The sequence below is a fragment of the Crotalus tigris genome, unplaced genomic scaffold (assembly GCF_016545835.1).
Source record: "Crotalus tigris isolate CLP2741 ecotype Arizona unplaced genomic scaffold, ASM1654583v1 scf7180000019218.882973, whole genome shotgun sequence".
NCBI lineage: Eukaryota > Metazoa > Chordata > Lepidosauria > Squamata > Viperidae > Crotalus > Crotalus tigris.
Genome location: NW_024097440.1, coordinates 786,434 through 809,331, shown reverse-complemented (window position 1 = coordinate 809,331; position 22,898 = coordinate 786,434). Strand labels below are relative to the sequence as shown.

The window sequence follows — 22,898 nt, the reverse complement described above, 5'->3', positions numbered from 1 at the left end:
TGCTTACTCTTTGCCATCCTGTGGTTACCTGATTTGTGCAGCTAAAAGCTGATAGCTCTAATTGTCATAAGAGAAATATTCCATTATTTTGGGGTAAAATCTCCTAAAATGGTGGCCAGAAAGGGGGGAGATTTGCTTACAATATTCACAACAAAGCTGTCAAAATCAATTAGTTGATGGCAAAATACCCGTTTATCTAATGAAGAGTTTCTGTATCTCCTGCTTCCATCTAGTGGTTTGCCAAATGCTGGCAGCTCAGATGTGGTAGCTCTACATTTACCAGAAGGCAAACTAATTAGATTGGTTCTTCATTAAATTGGCCAATTACGCCCTTTCAATTTATGGATGTAATTGAGGGTTTTATTGTGAAAGAGAGAGGAGAAGAATTGCAATCGATCAGTTGTGCAAAGAAACAAGTATGAAATATGCATGTAAGTATGAAATAGGTTTTCAGGTGTTGTTGTAAATTGAATGAAAATCCAAGTGTTGTAAAGGTTAAGCACTGAATGTGAAGGTTTAATGCTTAGGAGTTGTTTACCACTTGGGTTATTTTTTGGAGTCTTTATAAAGGTTGTCTTCATAGTGTGTTTTAATCAGCCGCTGACAGCCTGCAAACTATATTGCATGGTGGACCCTGTTGCTATAGTTCATAAGTTAGCAGTATTGTAAGGGATTTTTATGTGGGTTTTTATCAACACCAATACATCTATCTACTTTCTGCTCCAGACTGCCCATTAATCACCAATGAAGAACTTGCTGCTCTTCCAGTAGTCCAGATTTTTCCTTCAGGCAACTATACAGGCTCCAAATTAAAGTCAACTATTCAGAAGTTACGAGGCGTGTTGGAACAAGGGATCCCATCTAAGGAGATTGAGGTGAGTGGAACTTCGGTAAAGCCAAGCCCGAAAACAGGAATAAATACTCTGTTCTCTGTTGTGATGGCAAAATAATAGTTTTGTCATCCCCTTTGCTTCAAAAGGAATCCTGAGGATATTTACAATTAATGTTTTTTTGGGTGCCAAGCGTCCAAAATATGGTCACATGACTGTGAGAGGCACCCAGATGTTGGAACTTCAAATTTGGGCCATAAATCCCATTTTGGGGATCCATGATCATAACTTTGGAAGGTTGCTGAGGATCCAGTCATAAGTCAAGGTATATCTGTAGACAGGTATATCTGTAGCTCAAATTTGATGATGAAGATAGCTAGCTGGGTAATGGAACATCTATAAGCAAACCACAAAGAGAACTCCAATATTTTCTTTTGTTTTCTCTCCTTTGTTCATCTGAATCTTTGTTCATCTGAATCTGTGCTAAGAAAATTTGCATGCATGTTTAAATCTAATTCCCCCCCCCCCATTGTCAAATTCTTTACAACTTCATTTTAAAAGTACAGGTAGTTCTTGACTTACGTCTATTTGTTTAGTAACCATTAGAAGTTACAACAGCACTGAAAAAAGTGACATGGCCGTTTTTTGCACTTGCAACTGTTGCAAGAACATAACATCATGTGATCAAAATTCGGATGCTTGGCAATTGGTTCATATACCGGTATATGATGGTTGCTATGTCTCAGGGTCATGTGATCCCTTTGGACAAGCAAAGTCAATGGGGAAGCCAGATTCACTTAACAACCATGTTACTAACTTAACAACTGCAGTGATTCACTTAATCACTATGGCAAGAAAGGTCATAAAATGGAACCAGAAAATTTGGGTTCAGTTGTGATCGTAAGTCAAGGACTACCTGTAATTTTGGTGCCAATAGGAACCCAAGATTCCATGAATATCAGTTTGGCCAGGGATCTGTTGGGCACCAAACAAGATGTCCATAGGTACTGGGGTTCTCGTAGGAATAAGATTACCTGGCTCTGTTCTGGTTCACATGACACTAGAGAAATAAGAACGTGGTTGAAGTTATTCAGTCATTTTATAAAATATCAATTATTTTCTATATTTGCTACTCCACTAGATGACCATGTTTTATTGGCATCATTGTTTCCATGGTTCTTTGTCATTTATACCTTGCTTAATTATTTCATTGCAAGCTCTATTCAGGAGAGTATTAATCTAAAGCACTAATTGAATAATCAAATTGTTAATTATCAAACTATTAAACTAAACCTTATCTCATACTTCAAACCTCTCAGCCATCTGTGTTGATCTGGATGATATATACCATATTTAATTTAATGTATTCTTCTTTAAAGGCAAAAGAAGAGTTAAACAATTTTACATCCATTTAGGAATACTTTGTCATTACAGAATCTTCATGATTTAAAGCCTTTGGATCAATGTTTGGCAGGCCAAACGAAGGAAAACAGAAAGAAGAATAGATATAAGAACATACTGCCTTGTAAGTCTTCATTTCCAAAAGCCTGTTTATTATTTATCTTTTTAATACTTGCAGTCATTAATTATTGCCTTTGTAACAGTAACAGATGGAATATTTAGGTCAGAAAACTACCTGTAGAAGCGTGGCAGTGTTCTCTTAGAAAATTAAACATTTTTTTTTAAAAAAAAAACAGCTTGTTGCACAAGTCACCATGTTAATTCTTTGGTTTAGCATAATAGTGTCATATTTTTGGAGTGGAGGAATAATTCAGCAGGAATTATGTCCTAGGACCTAGGGAAAAAATAATTTAGCAGTCAGTGATATTGTTCATAACTACAAACTCTACATCCAGTTTTATTTCATCTATTTCTTAATTGCACATGTTATGTGAAAGCAAGTTTAAGATGCCCCACAATGTGTGTGTGTGTGTGTGTGTGTGTGTGTGTGTGTGTGTGTTTATGCATGCACACACATGTACACAAGCCTTCAAGTCAATTTCAACTCCTGGTGACTGGTCAAGTCCCTGCAGTTTTCCTGATAAGGTTTTTCAGAAATGATTTGCCATTGCCTCCTTCCAAGGGCTGAGACATGGTGACTGGCCTAAAGTCAGCCAGCTGGCATTGTGCCTAAGGTAGGAGTAGAATTCATAGTCTCTTGGTTTCTAGCCCAGCACCTTAATCACTACACCAAACTGGTTCTCATAGTTAAGACATATTGCTGGAAACACTACTATGACTAAGCATAAGTACATGGCATTAAAATGTTAACATATTCTCCCCACTTTTCTATTGTCCCCTCTTTCCTTCCTCTTCCTTTTTGGCTTTACCTAGCTTAGATTTTCAATTGCAAGCTGCTCCTGGTACGTTGTAAAATTCCATCTTTATTGCTCAGTTGATAATAATAGTTACAATTAATGACCACCGTCTCCTTCTCTGTTGGGAACTGCAGATGACACCACAAGAGTGCTTCTTGGGCCTGAAGGCGGCTATATCAATGCCAGTTTTATCCGGATGCTGGTGGGGACAAAGGAATATCTTTACATTGCATGCCAAGGACCCCTCCCTAATACGGTGGCTGACTTCTGGCAAATGGCTTGGGAACAGAAGTGCACTCTTATAGCCATGATGACCCAGGAAGTAGAAGGAGAAAAGGTCAAATGTCAGCGGTACTGGCCCAACGCTGTTGGCAAAACCACAATGGTCAGCGACAAACTCCGTCTTTCTCTGGTGCGGCTGCAGGAACTCAAAGGTTTCATCATTAGAATCATGGAACTCGAGGACATTCAAGTAAGACTCTTGTTTTGAGACTGGTTTTGTGAGAGACCCACCCTGAGAAATCAGAGGGAAAAAACTCACTTCTTCTCATCTTTGTTGCTTGTATGGATCCTAAATCTGCTGATCTAGTGTCAGAAGTTGCCACTGGGGACAAAGGCTTCAGACAGGATTCATTTGCATAGGGTTGCTGAAAATAAATGCAGAAATAAATAAAATATAGGTAGTCCTCGATGTACAATTGGCAATTGAGCCTAAAACTTCTGTTGCTGAGACATTTACTAAGTGAGTTTTGCGCCTTTTATGACCTTTCTTGTCACGGTTAAGTGAATTACTGCAGTTGTTGAGTTAGTAAGAGAGTTGATAAGTGAATCTGGCTTCCCCATTGACTTTGTTTGTCAGAAGGTTGCCAAGGGGATCCCATGACCCCAGGACATTGCAACCGTCATAAATATGAACCAGTTGCCAAGCATCTGAATTTTGATCATGTGACCATGGGGATGCTGCAATGGTCATAAGTGTGAAAAATGGTCATAAGTCACTTTTTTTCAGTGCCTTTGTAACTCTGAACATTCAATAAATGAACTGTTGTTAAGTCAAGAACTATTTGTAGAAGTGTTTAATATTTAAAGAACAAAATACTAAATAATTATGATGAGCCAAAGTCTTATTTGAAAATCAAAAGGTAAATGCAAGCTTTAGCAGACTTCTGAGAGTTTAGCCATGTTTTTACTTTGATTGTATTTTGAACATCTCTGTATAGGTAATCTTCAACTTACAACTGTTCATTAGAAGATGGTTCAAAATTACAGCAGCCTCAGAAAAAGTGACTTATGACCTGTACTCATAGTTATGACCATTGCACCACCCCCAAGGTCACGTGATCAGAATTTGGGTGCTTGGCAACTGCCTTGCATTTATGAGTTGCGGGTGCTGCAATTATGTGACATTTTGCTGATTTCTGGCAAAAAAACACCCATTGAGAAATTTGGATTCACTGCATGATTCGCTTAATGTCCACCATAAAAATGTTGTGAAATTGGATCTAACTTAAGACCACAATGATGTCCAATGGAAATTCCGCTCATAAGTTGAGAACTATCTGTATTACAATGTTTGTAGTCTTCCAGTCTGTCTCTTGAGAAGATGCCATTGCTAAACCTGCCATTAATCTCTAATAACTGCCAGACCCTAAATTTTCTGCTGTACTCATGGTATTTTTTCCCCATTATTGGAACTCTGGCTAATATCCCCCATATTAATTTTCTCATGGTTCAGTATAGAAATAGTCTGAAGCCATTCTAGGCTGAAGCTAACTGAAAATTGGGGGAGCTGAATCTCAATACATCTAGAAGATGCTAAATTGAAAAACTGTAAAGGAAAGAGAACACAGCTATGGATTGGTGGTGGTTGTTTTTTAAAGTTAGATTGGACTGTTAGTCATTGTTGTGAGGGTTATTCTTTTCAGGATATATGACGCTCATAATTTCTCTGTATTTGTTATTCTTTGAATTTCAAATCTACAGACAGGTGAACTCCGGCATATTTCCCATTTAAACTTTACTGCTTGGCCAGATCACGACACACCATCTCAACCAGATGATTTGATAACTTTCATCTCCTACATGAGGCACATCCACAAATCAGGACCCATCATCACTCACTGCAGTGCAGGCATTGGGCGATCAGGGACACTCATTTGCCTTGATGTTGTCCTGGGCTTAATCAGCCAAGACCTTGAGGTAAGTGAACCTAAATGAATTTTCCTCCAAGCCTTCAAACTGAGATTGCAATTCACGAAATTCTAGGTGGCCATCTGCCATGCTAGATGAGAATTCTGGTCACCCAAACTCATCTGAAGAATTTTAAATTGAGGAAGTTTATCTTAATTATTCTTATAATGGATATCAAACTAGTTTATTGATATAGATCTGGCTCATTGTATTCTGTATTCTGTTTTTAATATCACCATTGGCTGCACGGTCCACGACAGTCCCAAAGGTGCTTTTTCAAAAGGCAATTAGACTTTGTTTTTCCTTGAAGACGTTTCGCTTTTCATCCAAGAAGCTTCTTCAGTTCAGAATGGAAGAAGCTTTTTGAATGAGAAATGAAACCTCTTCAAGGAAAAGCATAGTCTAGTTGCCTTTTGAAAAAGAACACTTTTGGGAGACAACCATGACCTGGATGACTGAGGAATCTCCGTACACAATAATCCATGAGAGTTTTTTTCAGAAATTTCTGATTTTATTAATATAAGCTCCTTTTCTTCTGAGTCAGATTCCTTGTCCCAACATTGGAGTAATAGGAAAATCAGAATGCAGATTTTAAAAGATGAATATTCATAGCTTGATCATGAACCGTCAGAAGGTGGTACCAAATGCAGACAAAGCTGTTGCAACCAAGATGTCTCGCATCTCTTCAGATGCAAACAACAAAGCAAACAGAGGGTGTGTTGGACATTCACCACAGAGACCTTTCAGGAAGATGTGTTTCCTGTCCTCCTGCCAATATATCTCAACTGTCCTCATTTATCAGTATTTTCTTGCAAGCTTATTAGAAGAAAAAGCTGAGGGGAAAGATTCTGGGAGAAGAGGGGGGAAAAATATGTGGAAAAGAATTAAGATCCACCTGCCCTGTCTCCTCTCCTCTTTGTGAAGTCACATTTGGTCCTGAACATCAATTCAAAACTTTGGGAGGGACAAATTCCATAAGAATTTCACAATGTGCAATTTAGATTGGGGTGTCTTTTTTTTCTTCACAGTTTGATATCTCCGAAGTGGTGCGACTGATGCGTTTGCAAAGGCATGGCATGGTACAAACAGAGGTATGTTTATCCTGAATTGCAACACGTAGTCCTGCTTCCCAGGTTTTTCTTTAACGTGCCCCAACAAGACTCCTGGGAAATGAAAGCAAAAGAGAAAATGGAAAGTGCTTTTATTTTATTGGATTTCTGTATTTCTTAGTAGCTGAGATTCTCTGGATAGTTTTATAGATTTTATAATCATGGAAAATAAGAATAAAACAAATCATGGACCAAAAGCTTACATAATGAGGGCTATTAGGAGATAAGCCAACAAAAAACCAAACTGCAGTTCAGAGATCCATAAAATGCTGACTTTTTAAAAACAGGAGGTCAGAAAACATATCTTCATATTATGTTGTAAAACAAGTAACAGTGGAGCAAGAGGAACAATTGGAAAATAGAGCTATGCAAAACATAGTTGATTCTGCTTCAATTTTTTCAAAGCAGCCATGTCTGCATTACAGAAAATGTAGCTGCTTTAACCCGTTTTACAAAGCACTTTTTTTTTCAAATATTCTGAATCATTTCAAAATAATTATGTATATATCATATTTAGAAACTACCCAGAGTCGCTCAATAAGGAAAATGGGCAGTTTCTAAACAAACAAACAAACAAATAAATAAATAAATAAATAAATATTCAGCTTCTTGCAGAAGGAAATACATGGAAATTCTGAAGTGAAAGATAAAAACCAAGTGGTGGAAAGGAACTTTCAGCTGTGCAATTTTCTTATACTTCCTTCCCTGTGATGTTTTTTTTACAACGTTCCTGGGAGTGTACAGCTTTGTGAGATTGGAAACTTGAAGTGAGAAATGCCTTGCGCTATTGCAGCCAAGAGATTTTATATATTGGCTACCCATACATTTTGCAGCCTCCCATGAAATATATCCAAAAGATGCAATCCATCTTTTGCTGAGGGTGAAAAATGTTGTGTAAAGGAAGGGTGGGAATCCGTCAAGCAGAATTTTCTCTGTCACAGCCCAAATGTGTCTTCTGTGAGAATATGCAATAATTCATTCTTTTTACAGGACCAATACATTTTCTGCTATCAAGTTATCTTGTATGTCCTAAAACGTCTTCAAGCAGAAGAACAGTAAAGAAACAGCTAAAATATTGTGCCAAGTATGCATTTAAAAATACGCCCTCGGATACTTTGGGTGTGTTTACATTACAGATTGAAGCTGGTTTAACATTTCCATGGGAGATGTAGATGTAGATCAACGAAAGAGAAAAAGAATTGTGATTGACAAATGCTTGCACACACTTTCTTCAAAACTGCAATTCCCAAGATTCTTTGAAAGTGGACTATAAACAGCTTTTGCAAATATTATTCCAGTTCCAGTCTCAATTAAGCATCAGGTACCATTAGCAGGGCTCTTTCCTTTACATAGGCGTGGGCACTTAAGCATCATTTATATACATTTATATTTAATTGTGCTGCATTTTTGCAGCTTTTTCAAATCATTGAAAGTAATTGACACGTTAAAAACATTTTTTTAAACATTTATTCATGCTTCTCGCAGATTATTTTCCAGTTACTTATATAACGTGGAAGCTATTTTGGGGGAGGGGAATAAAACAGTATTTTATCCAGACAGATTTTCTTACAGTATATTTTTATTTGGCGGTTTTTCAAGTGTGTTTATAACAGAGCTATCTTTTTCCAACAATTGTAATATTGTAGAGATTTCTATAGAAAATACTTGAAATCAGTATTTAAGCTTTACTTATTCGTGTATGGGAAAATAGCAAATATTTACTGTATCACATGTTACAATGTTTATATAAAGGCTTGTGTATATATTTATATACTTTTACAAAAAAAACACCTGGTGAATTATCAAATATCTAAACTTCTAACTGCTGAAACATTTCCCCAGTGTAAATAAAAAGTCACTTTTTAAAATAAGTCATGTAATAGTTCTGTTTTAGTCCATTGGATCTGCTTCTTTTCAACTTCAAGTAACTTCTACCCTTGTTTTCAAGGGTTCCGTTCAAATTACTTCCATACTTGTTTTCAAAGTATCTGAATTCTACAAAATTTAGACATTGCCATGGAATCAATCCCCCCTCATTTTTTACACTGCTTGCTATCTGATTTATAGCACTTGAAATACCACTGGTAATTGGCTGCAGTCTGACCTTTTTTTTTCCTATGCACGGAAACACATTTTCAGACAAAGGACTGACGTTTAGCTATTCACCATTTCTGTTATGAATGCTATGGGGCCAAAATATGGTACAAAAAAAAATATTTAGTTGATGTCCAAAAGAACTAAGTGGAGCTAATTCAAGTTTCTTGGATCAGATATTCCTAATACAGATAATGCCACCATGCCAGGAGCAGAACTATCTTGTGCACTATAAGCAAATCAAGCTGATCTTAATAGAAATGGTATTGGAAGTCTTAATCTGACAAGTACCTGGTCCTTATATATTATTTCATACATGAAATTAGGCCCAGTAAGTTGCAAGCAGCAATGCAGGATTTAGGATCTGGGATTATATTATGATTTGAGGTTTTTTTATTATCGTTGTTGCTTACAAATGAAACAAATTTCCATATCCAGAAGGAACATCTAGCGCCTCTTGAAAGAAAAATACTGTAACACAAAGCATTTTGACATCAAGGCAAATAGATTTATTGCTCAAAGCTTGGAGGCTCCGATCAGCATGAGTGCAACAATAAATTTGTTAGGTCTTTAAATATCAAAAGACTCTTTGTTATAATTAGAATATGTCATCTTCAGAGCTCTGCTGTAGTATAAATAAATTTCCATCAGTCCTATCTTCATTTTCAGAAATGTGTACATTCACAGCTGAGGAATACCTTATCAACCAAGCAAACAGTCAAATTGGATTTATATAGTTTATTCTTATAGATTTGTGTATGTGTATATGTTTGTGTGTGTGTGTGTGTGTTTCTAGCAATAAGAGAGAAGAACATACTTGTTTCAAAAACAAATGCTCTTTAATTAACAAGAGAATATAGTATTGTTTTAAAATATATTCAGTACATATATTCAATTAGGAGAGCTTTGCATTTTTACATTCCCCAATCTCATTTGTTTCATTTTGGCCAGAAGCAGAATCCCAAAGCTTTTTGCTTCTGCTTTAATCAATTTAAATTAGAACTTTTTTTTTTGTTCTTATAGGATACTGAGCCATAATGCAAATCATCTGATTTTGTAGAAGCAGAATATGTTCTCGTGTTGTAAAATACTTAAAAATCGAGTTATTCCAAGAGATCTGTGGTGAATGATAGGACATCCAGTAGGAGTGATTTTATAACTTTCATAGTTTTAGAATTTTTTAGTTTGTTCCTATGATGGATGTTTTATTTAAAATATTTGTCGTACTGTAAACACAACAACATTGTGTTGTATGGACAATCAATACAATAAATCAATGTTTTTCATTCTTGGCTATTTGCAGATGTACGGACCTCAATTCCCAGACTTCTCCAGCCAGCCATGCTGGCTGAGGAATTCTGGGAGTTGAAGTCCACCCACTTTCAAGTGGCCAAGATTGAGAAACATCACAATAAATAAATGTGTGGGCTTACCCATCATGGCTTAACATTTGGAATGAGGCTGCCATAATTTATTCAACAAACATAATTAAATATCCTGATTACATTCACTTGTTGCCTGATTCTGGATAAAAGATTGCTATTCATCCTGGTTTGACGAAATGAGCCAATTTCAAGTCACGGTCTATGCTCTCAGTTTGTTTTCACAAATCATAGTTAAACTACATTTTTAGAATTCAGGGAATATTGCTAAACAAAGTTTAATTGAAATCCAATTAAAGCTTTTCCTCTCCTTCTTGGATGTGGCAGAAGAAGCATGGGAACTCAAGAATTAAGGATGAACAGGACCAGAAACCAACTTCTCATGTCTTCCTTTGATAAGAGAACCCATAGGAATTAATGGCCTGTTTTCTTCCTATTAATTTTAATAATTAACATGATGTTAATAGATACATGTAATCATATTACAGTTGAAGGAAATCATTTTGCTAGCCTGCTTACATTCACTACTACGTTGATTCAATCAGAGGCTGACCACAGTTGCTCAGAGAAATATACACAATGGAATATACAGAGGAAAACAAGTTCTAGTGAAAACCACAAGGGGGCAGTGGTCTTCTCTCCAAAAAGATCTTGCTTTTTAGTTCAGTCTGTCCATTCCGTGCAAACTTGTGTTGGAGTTCAGCCTTTTCAAGTCTCTGGTGTTCCAAAATCCTTTCAGTCTCTAATGCTGCAATGCAGAAAAGTGCAAAAGATAAATCAAAGCATAATTAGTCATCTCAGAAGTTATCATTCCCTGACGTTTTAGGAGCTACTTTTTTTTTTCTAGTGGTGAATTAAGGATCTATTGTCTACCCCGGTGTCCACAACCTTTTGGCCACCAGGGACTGGTTTCATGGAAAGAGATTTTTTCCATGGACAGAGGGGTTGTGGTTTCGCATGCTGCCTGCATCCCATGGATGGGGCTTTGCTTGTTTGAACGGCCAGGTTTCTGGCATGCTGCAGCCCAGTACCAGTATATGAACTGGGGGTTGGGGACCCCTCCTCTACCCTCTCAAATGTTGACCGAGCAGGTAGTTGAAAACTCGATTTAGATTTAAAGCTTGATTTAGCTGGAAAGCTAAATCATTAAGACCATACTATGCATCTAAGCCAGTGTTTTTCAAACATGGCAACTTTAAAATAAGTGGACTTCAACTCCCAGAATTCTCTCAGCTAGCATGGATTCTGGGAATTAATGTCCACACATCTTAAAATTGCCAAGTTTTAAAAACACTGGCTTAGACTAAGGTAAATATTCCGTGCACTTTAAAAGGAGAGGTGTGACATCAAAATAGAAAGTACCAATTTCTTATCAATTGAAAAAAGGCAAACATTTGACTGATCTTTGATAAATGTTTGGTAAAAATGTTAGGAAAAATCGCCTAAGATCAGCAATTGTTTATTATTGACTTAAACTACAGCATGTGGCTTTTTGGTGCTTTCATTTATTTCATGCTTACATTTGTTTTGTGCCAGTGTACATTCAAAAAAAGTATTATGTCAACAAAGATTTTTTTAAAACCCAGTAGACCACAACAAATGCCAATAAGAAAAGGATTCTCCAATTTTTTGGTGCCATGACTCTTTAAAATCTGAAATAAAGCCAACATTTCTCATCACTCAGAGATAACAGCTTCAATCAATGGAATGACAAAACATTGCCAGATTCATCATCTTGTTCTTTATTACTTCTCTTTTTATAATTCTGCTGAGATTGTACCTTTTATCTTGTTTGCTTTTATTGTAAACCACCTGGAGCCAGTCTGGATTTGGGCGGTGACTAAATTGTATTAATTAATCCTGGGTGAGACGAGCTATTCTCTTCATTGGCTTTCTTCATGTTCTTCTCTGCCTTTTCAAGAATTCATACAAATCTTTTTGCCAAAAGTCTGAACTTGCAGTCAGCCCTTAAGACCTTAAACTAAAGGACCACGAGTAAGTCTCTTCTTATTGAAGATAGATCGCTGAAGTGGGTGGTCTGTGACCTCAAGGTCACAAGTGACACTCAAGCCACTTTTCTGTAGGCCCAACACTCTGCCTCATTGCCAATTTTTTTCCCTTCCTTTTTTTCCTTTTTATGAAACAGAAAACTATTTTTGATATAGTAGAACAAAATCAATATCTAGAACATGACTTTTCCACACCTGAGCAACCATCTTATTCCCATCACATCAGACCATCCCACCCAGTCAGGAAGAGAAGGAATGTTATGGAGCCCATCATTAAATATTTCAACTGTCAGGGTCCAGGAAGAGAGCCTTCTCTACTGTTGTCCCTGCCCTCTGGAATATCCTCCCCCCCCCAGAGATGAGGCGGGCCCCCATTCTCCTAAAAATTTCAATTTTATGAGAGTCATGAGTCCCAGAGTTTCTACACATTCTTTAAATACCTTGAAGTACCTTGATTCAAAAATGGTTGCCCTATGACGGGGGTAGGCAACCTCGGCTCTTTTATGACTCGTGGACTTCAGCTCCCAGAATTCCTGAGCCAGCCATGCTGAGGGGAAAGAGAGTTTCCCAACTGAGCCATGCTGACTCAGGAATTCTGGGCGTTGAAGTCCACGAGTCATAAAAGAGCCGAGGTTGCCTACCCCTGTCCTAAACTTTCAAAGAATCAGGAGACCTGGCTCTGCCACCTCATATGGGACTCACAGAGGAGCATGCAACCCTGGGGGTGGTTAGTGCCTTGTAGCCCCTGTCCCCCTTTTGATTTTTAACTAAATTTTATCCTTGTTTTACCTGGCTCCTTATACTGAGGCATTGTATCTTTTATGTTTTATGCTTTTAATTGTATGCTGCCTAGAGTCACTCTGAGATAAATAAAAGAACACGAGAGCTCTTATCTTTTCAGGACCATCACCTTGCATCTAGCGTTTGTTTTCTGCAATGTCATTTTGATGTTTTTGAGATGCCTTCAAGCCATTCAGGCTTTCTCACATTTGGTTCCCTACCTTTGTTGTCGGGTAGCACCCAGCCTCTGTACATCAATTCTATTGCCTTGTTAGAGTCTATAACCCATCACCCACATCCAACAAGTGCATCAGCTTACTTTGTACAGAAGGGACTTGGACTTTCAAAATAGTTGTCACATGCCGCAACTTGAAAGGAGAGCCCCAGCAGATGTCAAAATGAAGCGGGTTGGTTATTTTTTCCTTAAAAGCTTCTGAGAAACGCTTTGTAAGCTCAGCAAATTCAACGCGATCATGCCTGCAAGATTAATAGTAATAACTTCGCAAAACATTTTGTCAAAGCACCCAAGAAATACGCAGAAAACTGGAGTAGGTGGCCACCAAATGGGTATCAGTTACTAGGCATGAAATAAAGTTAATGGATAAGGTTCCATGCCTTCATTGCTTCATTAAGGGGCTGCCCCAAAGAAGAGGGAGTCAAGCTATTCTCCAAAGCACCTGAAGGCAGGACAAGAAGCAACAGATGGAAACTAATCAAGGAGAAAATCAACCTAGAACTAAGGAGAAATGGAGTCTTTTGATACAAAAGCAAGTAATCACTTGGGAGAGACAAGAATAAGAAACTTCATTGGTTCATCCCATGATCATCATCTTTCTCTTGGCTAATTTCAAACCCAGATTCCTAGCACCCAATATCTTTCCTTGCTTCTCATGGCAAACTCTCACCAATCTGTACCAGCTTCATTCATTTCTCCTGAGCTGCAGTGGTTTATTATTTATTTAGCATACTGCATGTCATACACAGACTAGCAATATATATATTAATATTTCATCTAGATTAGTATATCACAATAAAATATAAATGTTAAAAAGATCTGTGTTCAAATACCAATGTCTAGGCCAGGGGTAGGAAACCTTGGCTCTTTTATGACTCGTGGACTTCAACGCCCAGGATTCGTGAGCGAGCCGTGCCGAGGGGAAAGGGAGAGGTTTCCAAGCTGAGCCGTCTTGCCTACCCCTGGTCTAGGCCATCAAACCATTGAAGCACAATATTGTTTATATTTTAAAAAATCAGATACTGGACTAGTGGTATATGCACTCAACTTACAAGCGGTCACAATGTGATCTACAGTTTGACATGGGACCCCACAGTCACACGGAGGGGAAGATACTATGCCCTATTTATACAGAGCGTCTCGGCATATGCTGTGTGGGGTGCAAATCCTATTCAGGATTGTCCATTGCTGACGTGATAGTTCAAAGCTGGCAGCTTTTTGTGGGGTCATGTATATGTCTTCCTATGTCTGGGCATTCAACAACTCATTTGGCTTTCCATTTGGAATCGATGTTAAAGTTGTTGGGCAGATGTTCATGTGCCAGTGGATTTGAGTCTTCCAGGTGATAAAAGAGGAAGCACAGCATGCACCGCTAGGAGTGAGTTGCTCATAATTTTTCTGTATTCTGTATTCTCTCACAAGTGCATCTTGCCTTCATGAAGCTGGTGGTGCTATATGGTTGCAGTGGTATTGTAAAGCAAAAAATCCCCACCTCCATTTTATATTTCTAAAACATGGGAGGAAATACGTACACTGTATAAGGGCTGGCTTTCAGAACAAATGCTACTTTCTTCTTCCTGTGTAAGTCATATTCCATTGTAGACAAATGGGTTCTTTGCACACACAAATCACAAGTAGTTGGGTATCCTGTTGTTGTCTTTACCTAGACATGGAAAGTACATGAAATGTTTAGTCCTGGGTTTTAGCACCATGTTCTAGATGCCCTCATCCAAGAAGCAGATCTGGAATGATTATAAAATACAAGATAATATTTGGATTTTAATAAACAGTGAGCCAAGGGATAGCAATTTCATAAGCGTCCCATAGAAGTCCTGCATATGTTTATCCATAAACATATTCAGTCAGTGTGGATATCTATGGAAATTCTCGGTCATCCAGGTCATGGTTGTCCCAAAGGTGCAACTGGATCTTCAGTTCCAGATCCAGAAGCATCCAAGAAACTTCTGAAGAACTGAAGATGCTTCTTGAATGAGAAGCGAAACATCTTCAAGGAAAAACCAAGAAAGTCCAGATGCCTTTTGAAGAAGCAGCTTTGGACAGTCCGTGTGGATTTACCACTGAAAAATAAGTTTAGGATTGTTGCCTTAATATCAGTTATAAATCCAGGCTACAAAGGCATTCACTGCCTGCATAAATCTTCCCTGCTACATCTTTTATTCTTTTTGTAATAATCCTATTAATCTTGCTGATAATTCTTTGATTTTTAAAAATAACTTTGTTTTCTCCCACTTACTTGCCAGTTGGTACAGACAACAATTGTTACTTATATTTTCATAATGCGACTGCTGCCTTCCTAAATCTCCAAGAAAAACATTAGTAATTCTTGTTTCCCCTTTAGGAAATCCAATGGATATGAGCCCACTGGGAATTGCTGTTTGCTTACCCCTTAATGATTGTCCCCAGGTATATATCCATTTGTCTCTTTCTCACACATTTGCTACTGATGTAATAAAGAGTATTACAAAACATCATTAGCATTTCTGGCTGAATACAAGTATATGGAGCAGGCTAAGGCTATATTTTCTTCCCCATAAATCTGTACTTTATCACTTTGGTACATAGTCAGAGAATCTTAACTTTAGAGGACAGGAAGGTTGCTGAAAGTTTTGGGAATGTCCTGTCCTAAGCAAAATATTTCTCAGACATCCATGGAGAAAGTCTGGCCAACTCACAATATTACTGCCATAGATCTGTGGCCATTTCCAAAATAAAGCATCAGCCACCCAGAGTCGCTCCAGCAGTGAGATGGATGGCATATACATTTAATAAATAAAATAAATAAAATCTAGGGCAGTGATGGCGAACCTTTTAGAGACTGAGTGCCCCCAAACCACCACCATGCTCCCCCCATTCCTGCTCCATGCCCCGCCTCACCCACAGGGCCACCCACCACCTCCATGGCCCGCCGCAGATCGCCCAGGTGGCCCTGCAGCACCATGGCGACCACGTCCTCCACCCATGCCTTGCAGCAGCATCAGTATACAATGAGACGTGAGGGCGGAGTCTTGTCCCTGCTGCCCAGTTGCCATGTCCTTGGCTGTGCTGCTCCATGTGGGACTCTCCTCAGGGGGGGCTGCTGGTGAGGGGGCTGCGGGGGAAGGCGGGGCTGGGGCGACGGTATCCGTGCCCATAGAGATGGGTCCGAGTGCTGCCTCTGGCACGCGTGTCATAGGTTCACCATCACTGATCTAGGGGATGCAGAAAGCATAAATGCTTGTTATCTGTAAGCATACTGATAATCCGTAGACAACAGACTGAGAATTAAATCAGATTATGTCCTTATTCCAACATTACGACATGGATTAAGAGTTGTCTAAGATCTACTAATTGGAAAAGACCCTGATGTCAGGAAAGATTGAAAGCAAAAGGAGACGGCAGAGGATGAGATGGTTAGATAGTGTCATTGATGCAATGAACATGAATTTGAGCAAACTCAGGGAGCAGTGGAGGGACACTGTCTGATATACTATTGATCCTGGCATACTGTTGTGTAGGGGTTGCGGATATGACTTAGCGACTGAACAACAAATAGATCTAACCCATATACAGTGGTACCTTGGTACTCAACTGCTTTGAAACTCATTGAATTTGGTACTCAACACATTTTGACACAAAAATTTTATCCTGGCACTCATTGTTTGATATTCAATGCACAGGCTAGAACTTGTCAGTGTCGGCTGCCTTGTGACTCACTATATTATTCTTTATGGGAAAAATTTGTCTGGTACTCATCGTTTTTGATACTCATTGTGCCTCCCAGAACCAATTAACAATGAGTACTGAGATACACTGTATATAGTTCAAGAAATGCATACATGGAGACAAAATTTTATTGCTAACTGTCCAATGAATCAATTAGACAAGGCTATAGAAATCCACCTTGGTGAGGAGGTATTAAGAGAAAAGCAGCCTTATATACATTTTAATAGAAAGATATCCAGCCTGAAGTCCTAATTCTCTACCATTGAAAAGGCTGTCTGAACATGGATTCCTCCAAGATAATCAAATTCTAACTGGGCAAGGCTTTTCTGTTAATCAGCTAGAGCAAGGGTGTCAAACTGCTGGCCCACGGGCCGGTTGCATCAAATGAAGGTCACGCAAACCCCAGCTCCAGCAATGCAAAAAAAGTCACGACACATCACGTGACGTGGCGAGTTTGACACCCGTGAGCAAGAGAGAGGTAAAATATGTGTGTTTGCTCTTGGTTGATGTAGTATTTTCCTCTTAACCCCCTTTCTCGTATTTTACAAAGACAGAGAAACAATATACAATTAATATTTTAACAGTGGGGGAACTGCAAACAAATTGTGATGAGTGCAATAAAGATTTAGAAAAACACTGTAGTTGCATAGAGTGAGTAGGGTTGTATGGAAAGATATTTCCTGCAGTTGAGATGGGGCTACTGTTTCCTTACACTAAAACAGAAAAAAAAGGAGCCAGATGTTATACATTTTACAACTGAACAATTGCTGAATGGCAGCAGAGAACTGTGTGAATCTTTGCTGCCATCTAGTGATCCTCTCTATTTTTGCAGCCCAGATTTGTCAAGTCTAGTCTGAACAGTTTCGTAATAGCTGTATTTATATAACATACTAAGTCATGGTTTGTCTCACCAACTGCCATTAATGGATTGCACAACATACTAAGCTCCAAACAAGCAAACCACTTTATAACTTTTCTTATTTTGTGAATCAGGCAACATGTATATCTTCTTCAGAAATAAAGTGGGAACATTTCACATAAAATCTTTTTTTTAAAGAGGAGAGAGTATACATGTTATTCTCCTATCACCTCATAATCACTCTAACAAATTAACAACACATAAGATTCTTTAAAAATGGTCTAAAAATGTTCATTGATCATGGGCAATTTTTACACTGATTCAGAGGGTCCTAATTGGCTTATAATATTTTCCTTATGAGGAGAATTCTGAATTTAGTAGAAGAAAAGTTGGATGAGAAAAGAAGTCCTTCCCAATTCCCATGAAATGGAGAGAACACACACACACACACACACACACACACACACACGTTTTGCTGATCTCTCAGGTGTTTCTGCTAGAAAAAATATATATGATAATTTAATAATGAAAAATTTCTTTCCATGCCCACCTCTTATAATTCCATGAAATCCTTGCTTGGCTCAGAAGTTGCCAGAAGTAAAGCTGACCTTTTAGCATCCCCCCTCCAGGGTATTTACTAGATAATTTAAAAGGCCAGGCCTCCAATTATAGCATTCAGAAATCAGGACTGTGAAGCTCTACAGTTGCTAAGTTGAGGTTGTAAACAAGAGTTCTCCGAAAACTGAAGGCAAGACTCCATCTAGTGGCATTCTGTTTCAACAGCAATATTTGGTAATGATAGATAATTAAAAAAAAAAACGTTAGTTGTCTTTATTGATTGCATTAAACCAGTGCTTTTTAAATTTGGCAACTTTAATATGTGTGGACTTCAACTTTTCAGTGCCAACTGGGGAATTCTACACGTTGTAAAGTTGCCAAGTTTGAAAAACACTGAATTCTAATCCGAGCTGGTTTGGTGTCTTGTGGTACAGGTACAGTCGTTGGTATAGGCCAGGGGTAGGCAACCTTGGCTCTTTTGTGACTCGTGGACTTCAACTCCCAGAATTCCTGAGCCAGCATGGCTCAGCTTGGAAACCTCTCCCTTTCCCCTCAGCACGGCTGGCTCAGGAATTCTGGGAGTTGAAGTCCACAAGTCATAAAAGAGTCAAGGTTGCCTACCCCTGGTATAGGCAGTCCTCAACTTACAACCATTTATTTAGTGACCATTTGAAGTTACAATGCCTCTGAAAAAGTGACTTACGATTGATCGGTCCTTGCACTAACAATACTTGCAGCATTCCATTGTCAAGTGATCAAAATTTGGGTGCTTGACAACTGGCATGTATTTATGGTGGTTGCAACAATCAGGGATTAAGTGAGCACAATTTGCAAACTTCCCAGCCAGCTTCCAACAAGCAAAGTTGATGGCGGAAGCTGGATTCTCTGTATTATTCACTTAACAATTGTAGGAATTTGCTTAACAATCATGGCTAAAAAAAAAAAAAATCTGGCTCAACTCATTTAATAACCGCCCTGCTTAGCAATGGAAATTCTGGTCCCAGTTGTGGTTGTAAATTGAGGACTACCTGCAAATGCCTTGGTCCAATTTTGGTAATACATTTGCTACCAGCTTAATGTTGCCATATTTCTTTCAAAGCCAGAATCAATATTGATCACTAGTAGCATCAGGAATAAGGAATCTAAAAGGAATAGGAAATGGAATAGGAATAGGGCAGACATGTCAAACACAAGGCCCGGGGCTGGATGCGGCCCACGAAGTGGTTTCATGTGGCCCGTGAAGCCATCCTGGAAACAGTGAGGGAACGCCCCTCCCCCCCACTGCCTTGGCCCTGGCCCAGGCCAGCCAGGAGCCAATGTACAATTCTGTGGTGGCCATCTATGCTGAAACACATTCAGTCTTAGCTCCACAAAGCCATCTAGAAACAGCGAGGAACCAGCCCCTGCCGCGTCGGCCCCGCCCCCTGGGTGCATGCTGGGGAGGTGTCAGCCTTTGTGAGGAATGAAGAAATGGACCATGCCTTGGCTCTTGCCCCAGTCCCACCCCCTTCTGCCAGAGACCCTCAGATCTGTCCCACTCCTGCCCAGGCCCCCACAGGCACCCTTGACGCGAACGATGTAGAGCTGGCCATGCCCATCCAGTAGGCCACACCCACTCCATCCACGCCCACCCAGTAGGCTGGCCACCCCCCCCCGAGGGTAACCGCAATGCTGATGCGGCCCTCAATGAAATTGAGTTTGACACCCCCCAGAATAGGGAATATAAAAGGAATAGGAAATGGAATAGGAATAAGGAATCTAAAAGGAATAGGAAATGGAATAGGAATAAGGAATCTAAAAGGAATAGGAAATGGAATCTAAATGGAATAGGAAATGGAATAGGAATAAGGAATCCAAAAGAAAGAAGGAAATGGCAAATGGGGAGAGAGAGAAAGAGAAAGAAAGAGGGAGAGGGAGAGAGAGAGAGAGAGAGGATAAGAAACAGAATGTGAGGTTTTCTAGATATCATCACAATTTCTTCTGTTTCTACCTGTGCTGTGCATTAAGTAACCAAGAATTTGATGGTTAGGGATAGATTGCTTCTGAACACTCCTGTTCATTTGTGTCTATCAACTTAAATTGTTTCACACTGAGCTCTACAGTTTAACCAAGCACTTAGTGATGAATCACTTCCTCTTGCTCATTCTAAAGTAGCCAGCCTGCAAATTATTATAATTAAACTGCGTAGATGCTGTATGGAGTGGACACGGTTTGCAACAAGCAGAGAGGTTTCTATTCAGAGAAAGTCAAGTCATCCCATAATATGGTCTTCTGAAATCCAGTACTCTGTAGTTTCCAATATTGCTGGAAATTGTGGCAATTACACCGGAATGAGGTTCCCTTACAACAGGGGTGTCAAACTCAATTTCATTGAGGGCTGCTTCAGCATTGCGGTTGCCCTCAGGGGGCCAGGTGGGTGTGACCAGGGTGGGTGCGGCCTACTGGGTGGGCGTGGATGGGGTGGGTGTGGCCTACTGGGTGGGCATGGCCAGCTCTACATCGTTTGCGTCAAGGATGCCTGTGGGGGCCTGGGCAGGAGTGGGACAGATCTGAGGGTCTCTGGCAGAAGGGGGTGGGACCAGGGCAAGTGCCAAGGCATGATCCATTTCTTCATTCCTCACAAAGGGTGACACCTCCCCAGCATGCACCCAGGGGGCGGGGCCGATGTGGCAGGGGCTGGTTCCTCGCTGTTTCCAGACGGCCTTGTGGAGCTAAGATTGAATGCGTTTCAGCATAGATGGCCACCACAAAATTGTACATTGGCTCTGGCCAGCCTGGGCCAGGGCCAAGGCAGCGGGGGGCATTCCCTCACTGTTTCCAGGATGGCTTCACGGGCCACATGAAACCCCTTTGCGGGCCGCATCCGGCCCCCGGGCCTTGTGTTTGACATGTCTGCCTTACAAGGTCTGAATGGTCTCCATTCTATAGTTGCTTTGAAGACCCATTAAGACCTTGCTCTTGAACCCAGGCCCTTGGTTAGGAAGAGTGAAAGCTCTTGCTTCAGTTCATTTTACATAGGTTTTTTTTTAATCGTACAGATAGTCTTTGCAACCGCAATTGGGACAAGAATTTCCATTGCTAAGCAGGTGAGTCATGCCAGATTTTTTAAAAAAACTTTTCTGCCATGCTTGTTACATGAATTGCTGCAGTTGTTGAGTGAATCACATGGTGGTTAAGTGAATTTGGCTTCCTGCATTGATTTTGCTTGTTGGAAGCTGGCTGGGAAAGTTTCAAATGACGATCACGCAGTCCCAGGACCCTCCTGCCATCGTGAACAGATGCAGGGTGCCAAGTACCCAAGTTTTGATCACCTTGCTATGATGGTCATAAATACGAGGACTGGTCATAAGTTACCTTCTTCAATGCCATTATACCTTTGAAAGGTCCCTAAAGAAATGGTGGGAAGTCAAAGACCACCGGTAATTTTTTATTGTTATTATTTTGGGGACCCAAACAGAATTGTTGGCAGTTGGGCAACAGATGAGTTTAGAGATAAATAAAAAGTATCCAAAAGTCAACAGTTTAGACAAAATTGACATTTTACAAACTCCCGACCTGCAATCTTTGCAACGCTGAAATCCAAAACCTTCAATATTGTATCTACCAGGTGCTTATTGAGCTGATTTTTCTTTGCACAGGGAAACCTTCATTAATGACCACAACTGAGCCCAAAATTTCTGTTACTAAACGAGATAGTTGCTAAGTGAATTTTGCTCCGTTTTACGACCTTTCTTGCCACCGTTCTTAAGTGAATCATTGCAGTTGTTAAGTTAGTAACAAGGTTGCTAAGTGGATCTGGCTTCCCCCATTGACTTTGCTTGTCAGAAGGTCGCAAAAGGGGATCACATGACCCCGGGACACTGCGACCGTCATAAATATGAGTCAGTCGCCAAGCATCTGAATTTTGATCATGTGACCATGAGGATGCTGCAACGGTTGTAAGTGTGAAAAATGGTCATAAGTCATTTTTTTTCTAGAGCCATTGTAACTTCAACTTCACTAAATGAACTGTTGTAAGTCGAGGACTACCTATACTCAGAAGCATCTCTCTCAGAAAGCTTGAGCTGTAAGTAAAATCAAGCAACGATCAGTTTGGTCTGAAAGCTATTTCAGTTTGAGCTTGCTTCAAGTTTGGCTCAACGACATGAATCAAAATAGAGCTGGAAGGTCTTCTAGTCCAGCCCCCTGCTCAAGTAGGAGACCCTATACCAGGGGTAGGCAACCTTGGCTCTTTTATGACTCATGGATTTCAACTCCCAGAATTCCTGAGCCAGCTTGGAATTCTGGGAGTTGAAGTCCACGAGTCATAAAAGAGCCAAGGTTGCCTACCCCTGCCCTATACCATTCCAGACAAGTGACTGTCCAGTCTCTTCTTAAAACTCCCCAGTGATGAAGCACCCACAAACTCTGAAAGCAAAGCTGTTCCACTGGTTAATTGTCCTCACTGTTAGGAAGTTTCTCCTTAATTCCAGGTTGCTTTTCTCTTTGGCCAGTTTCCAACCATTGTTTCTTGTCTTGCTCTCTGGTGCTTTGGAAAATAAATTGATCCCTTCTCTTTGTGGCACTCTCTCAAATACTGGAATATTGCTATCATGTCACCCCTAATCCTTCTTTTCTTTAGACTAGCCATTCCCAAATCGTGCAACCATTCTTCATATGTTTTAGTCTCCAGACCTTTAATCATCTTAATTGCTCTTCTCTGCACTTTTCCCAAAATCTCATTAGTTTTTTTTTGTGATGTGGTGACCAGAACTGGATGCAGTATTCCAGGTGTGGCTTTACTAAGGTTTTATAAAGCAGTACTAATGCTT

The 22,898-nt window shown here is 39.7% G+C and overlaps 2 protein-coding genes across 7 annotated transcripts in view; one reads left to right on the top strand and one right to left on the bottom strand.

Annotated features, from left to right (window-relative positions):
• Positions 1-8,318, top strand: part of PTPN13 (protein tyrosine phosphatase non-receptor type 13) — a 66,248-nt gene extending 57,930 nt beyond the window's left edge. For both annotated transcript variants that reach the window (XM_039361182.1, XM_039361181.1), the window contains exons 33-38: positions 727-875; positions 2,265-2,355; positions 3,283-3,620; positions 5,132-5,347; positions 6,367-6,429; positions 7,438-8,318. In XM_039361182.1, coding sequence (XP_039217116.1) covers positions 727-875; positions 2,265-2,355; positions 3,283-3,620; positions 5,132-5,347; positions 6,367-6,429; positions 7,438-7,506 — 926 coding nt within the window. In that variant the 3' untranslated portion in view covers positions 7,507-8,318. The remainder of the gene's footprint in view (positions 1-726; positions 876-2,264; positions 2,356-3,282; positions 3,621-5,131; positions 5,348-6,366; positions 6,430-7,437) is intronic.
• A 709-nt stretch (positions 8,319-9,027) lies between these two features.
• On the bottom strand, positions 9,028-18,234 carry LOC120316060 (uncharacterized protein C4orf36 homolog). Of its 5 annotated transcripts, XM_039361229.1 has the most exons (5): positions 18,080-18,234; positions 15,843-16,156; positions 14,480-14,610; positions 13,032-13,189; positions 9,028-10,671 (listed from the first exon to the last, which is right to left on the bottom strand). In XM_039361229.1, exons 2-5 carry the CDS (start codon positions 16,017-16,019, stop codon positions 10,529-10,531), a joined length of 609 nt encoding a protein of 202 aa, XP_039217163.1. In that variant the 5' UTR covers positions 16,020-16,156; positions 18,080-18,234; the 3' UTR covers positions 9,028-10,528. The 5 variants fall into 5 exon arrangements, with proteins under 5 accessions (XP_039217163.1, XP_039217165.1, XP_039217164.1 ...); XM_039361231.1 differs by lacking the exon at positions 15,843-16,156 and having other exon boundaries at positions 18,080-18,221; XM_039361230.1 differs by lacking the exon at positions 18,080-18,234 and having other exon boundaries at positions 15,931-16,063.
• Between the last annotated feature and the right edge of the window lie 4,664 nt (positions 18,235-22,898).

What these genes read in the sequence shown, in the direction of transcription:
- LOC120316060 (XM_039361229.1), bottom strand. Translation starts at nt 16,019, where the DNA reads ATGGAGCAGCACAGCCAAGGACATGGCAACTGGGCAGCAGGGACAAGA. An exon ending in AAAGCCAGCCCTTATACAGT is followed by an intron (nt 13,190 to 14,479) that starts GTACGTATTTCC and finishes TTAATCTTGCAG; the next exon opens with GCATGATCGCGTTGAATTTG. An exon ending in CCAAGTCCCTTCTGTACAAA is followed by an intron (nt 10,672 to 13,031) that starts GTAAGCTGATGC and finishes TCTGCATTGCAG; the next exon opens with CATTAGAGACTGAAAGGATT.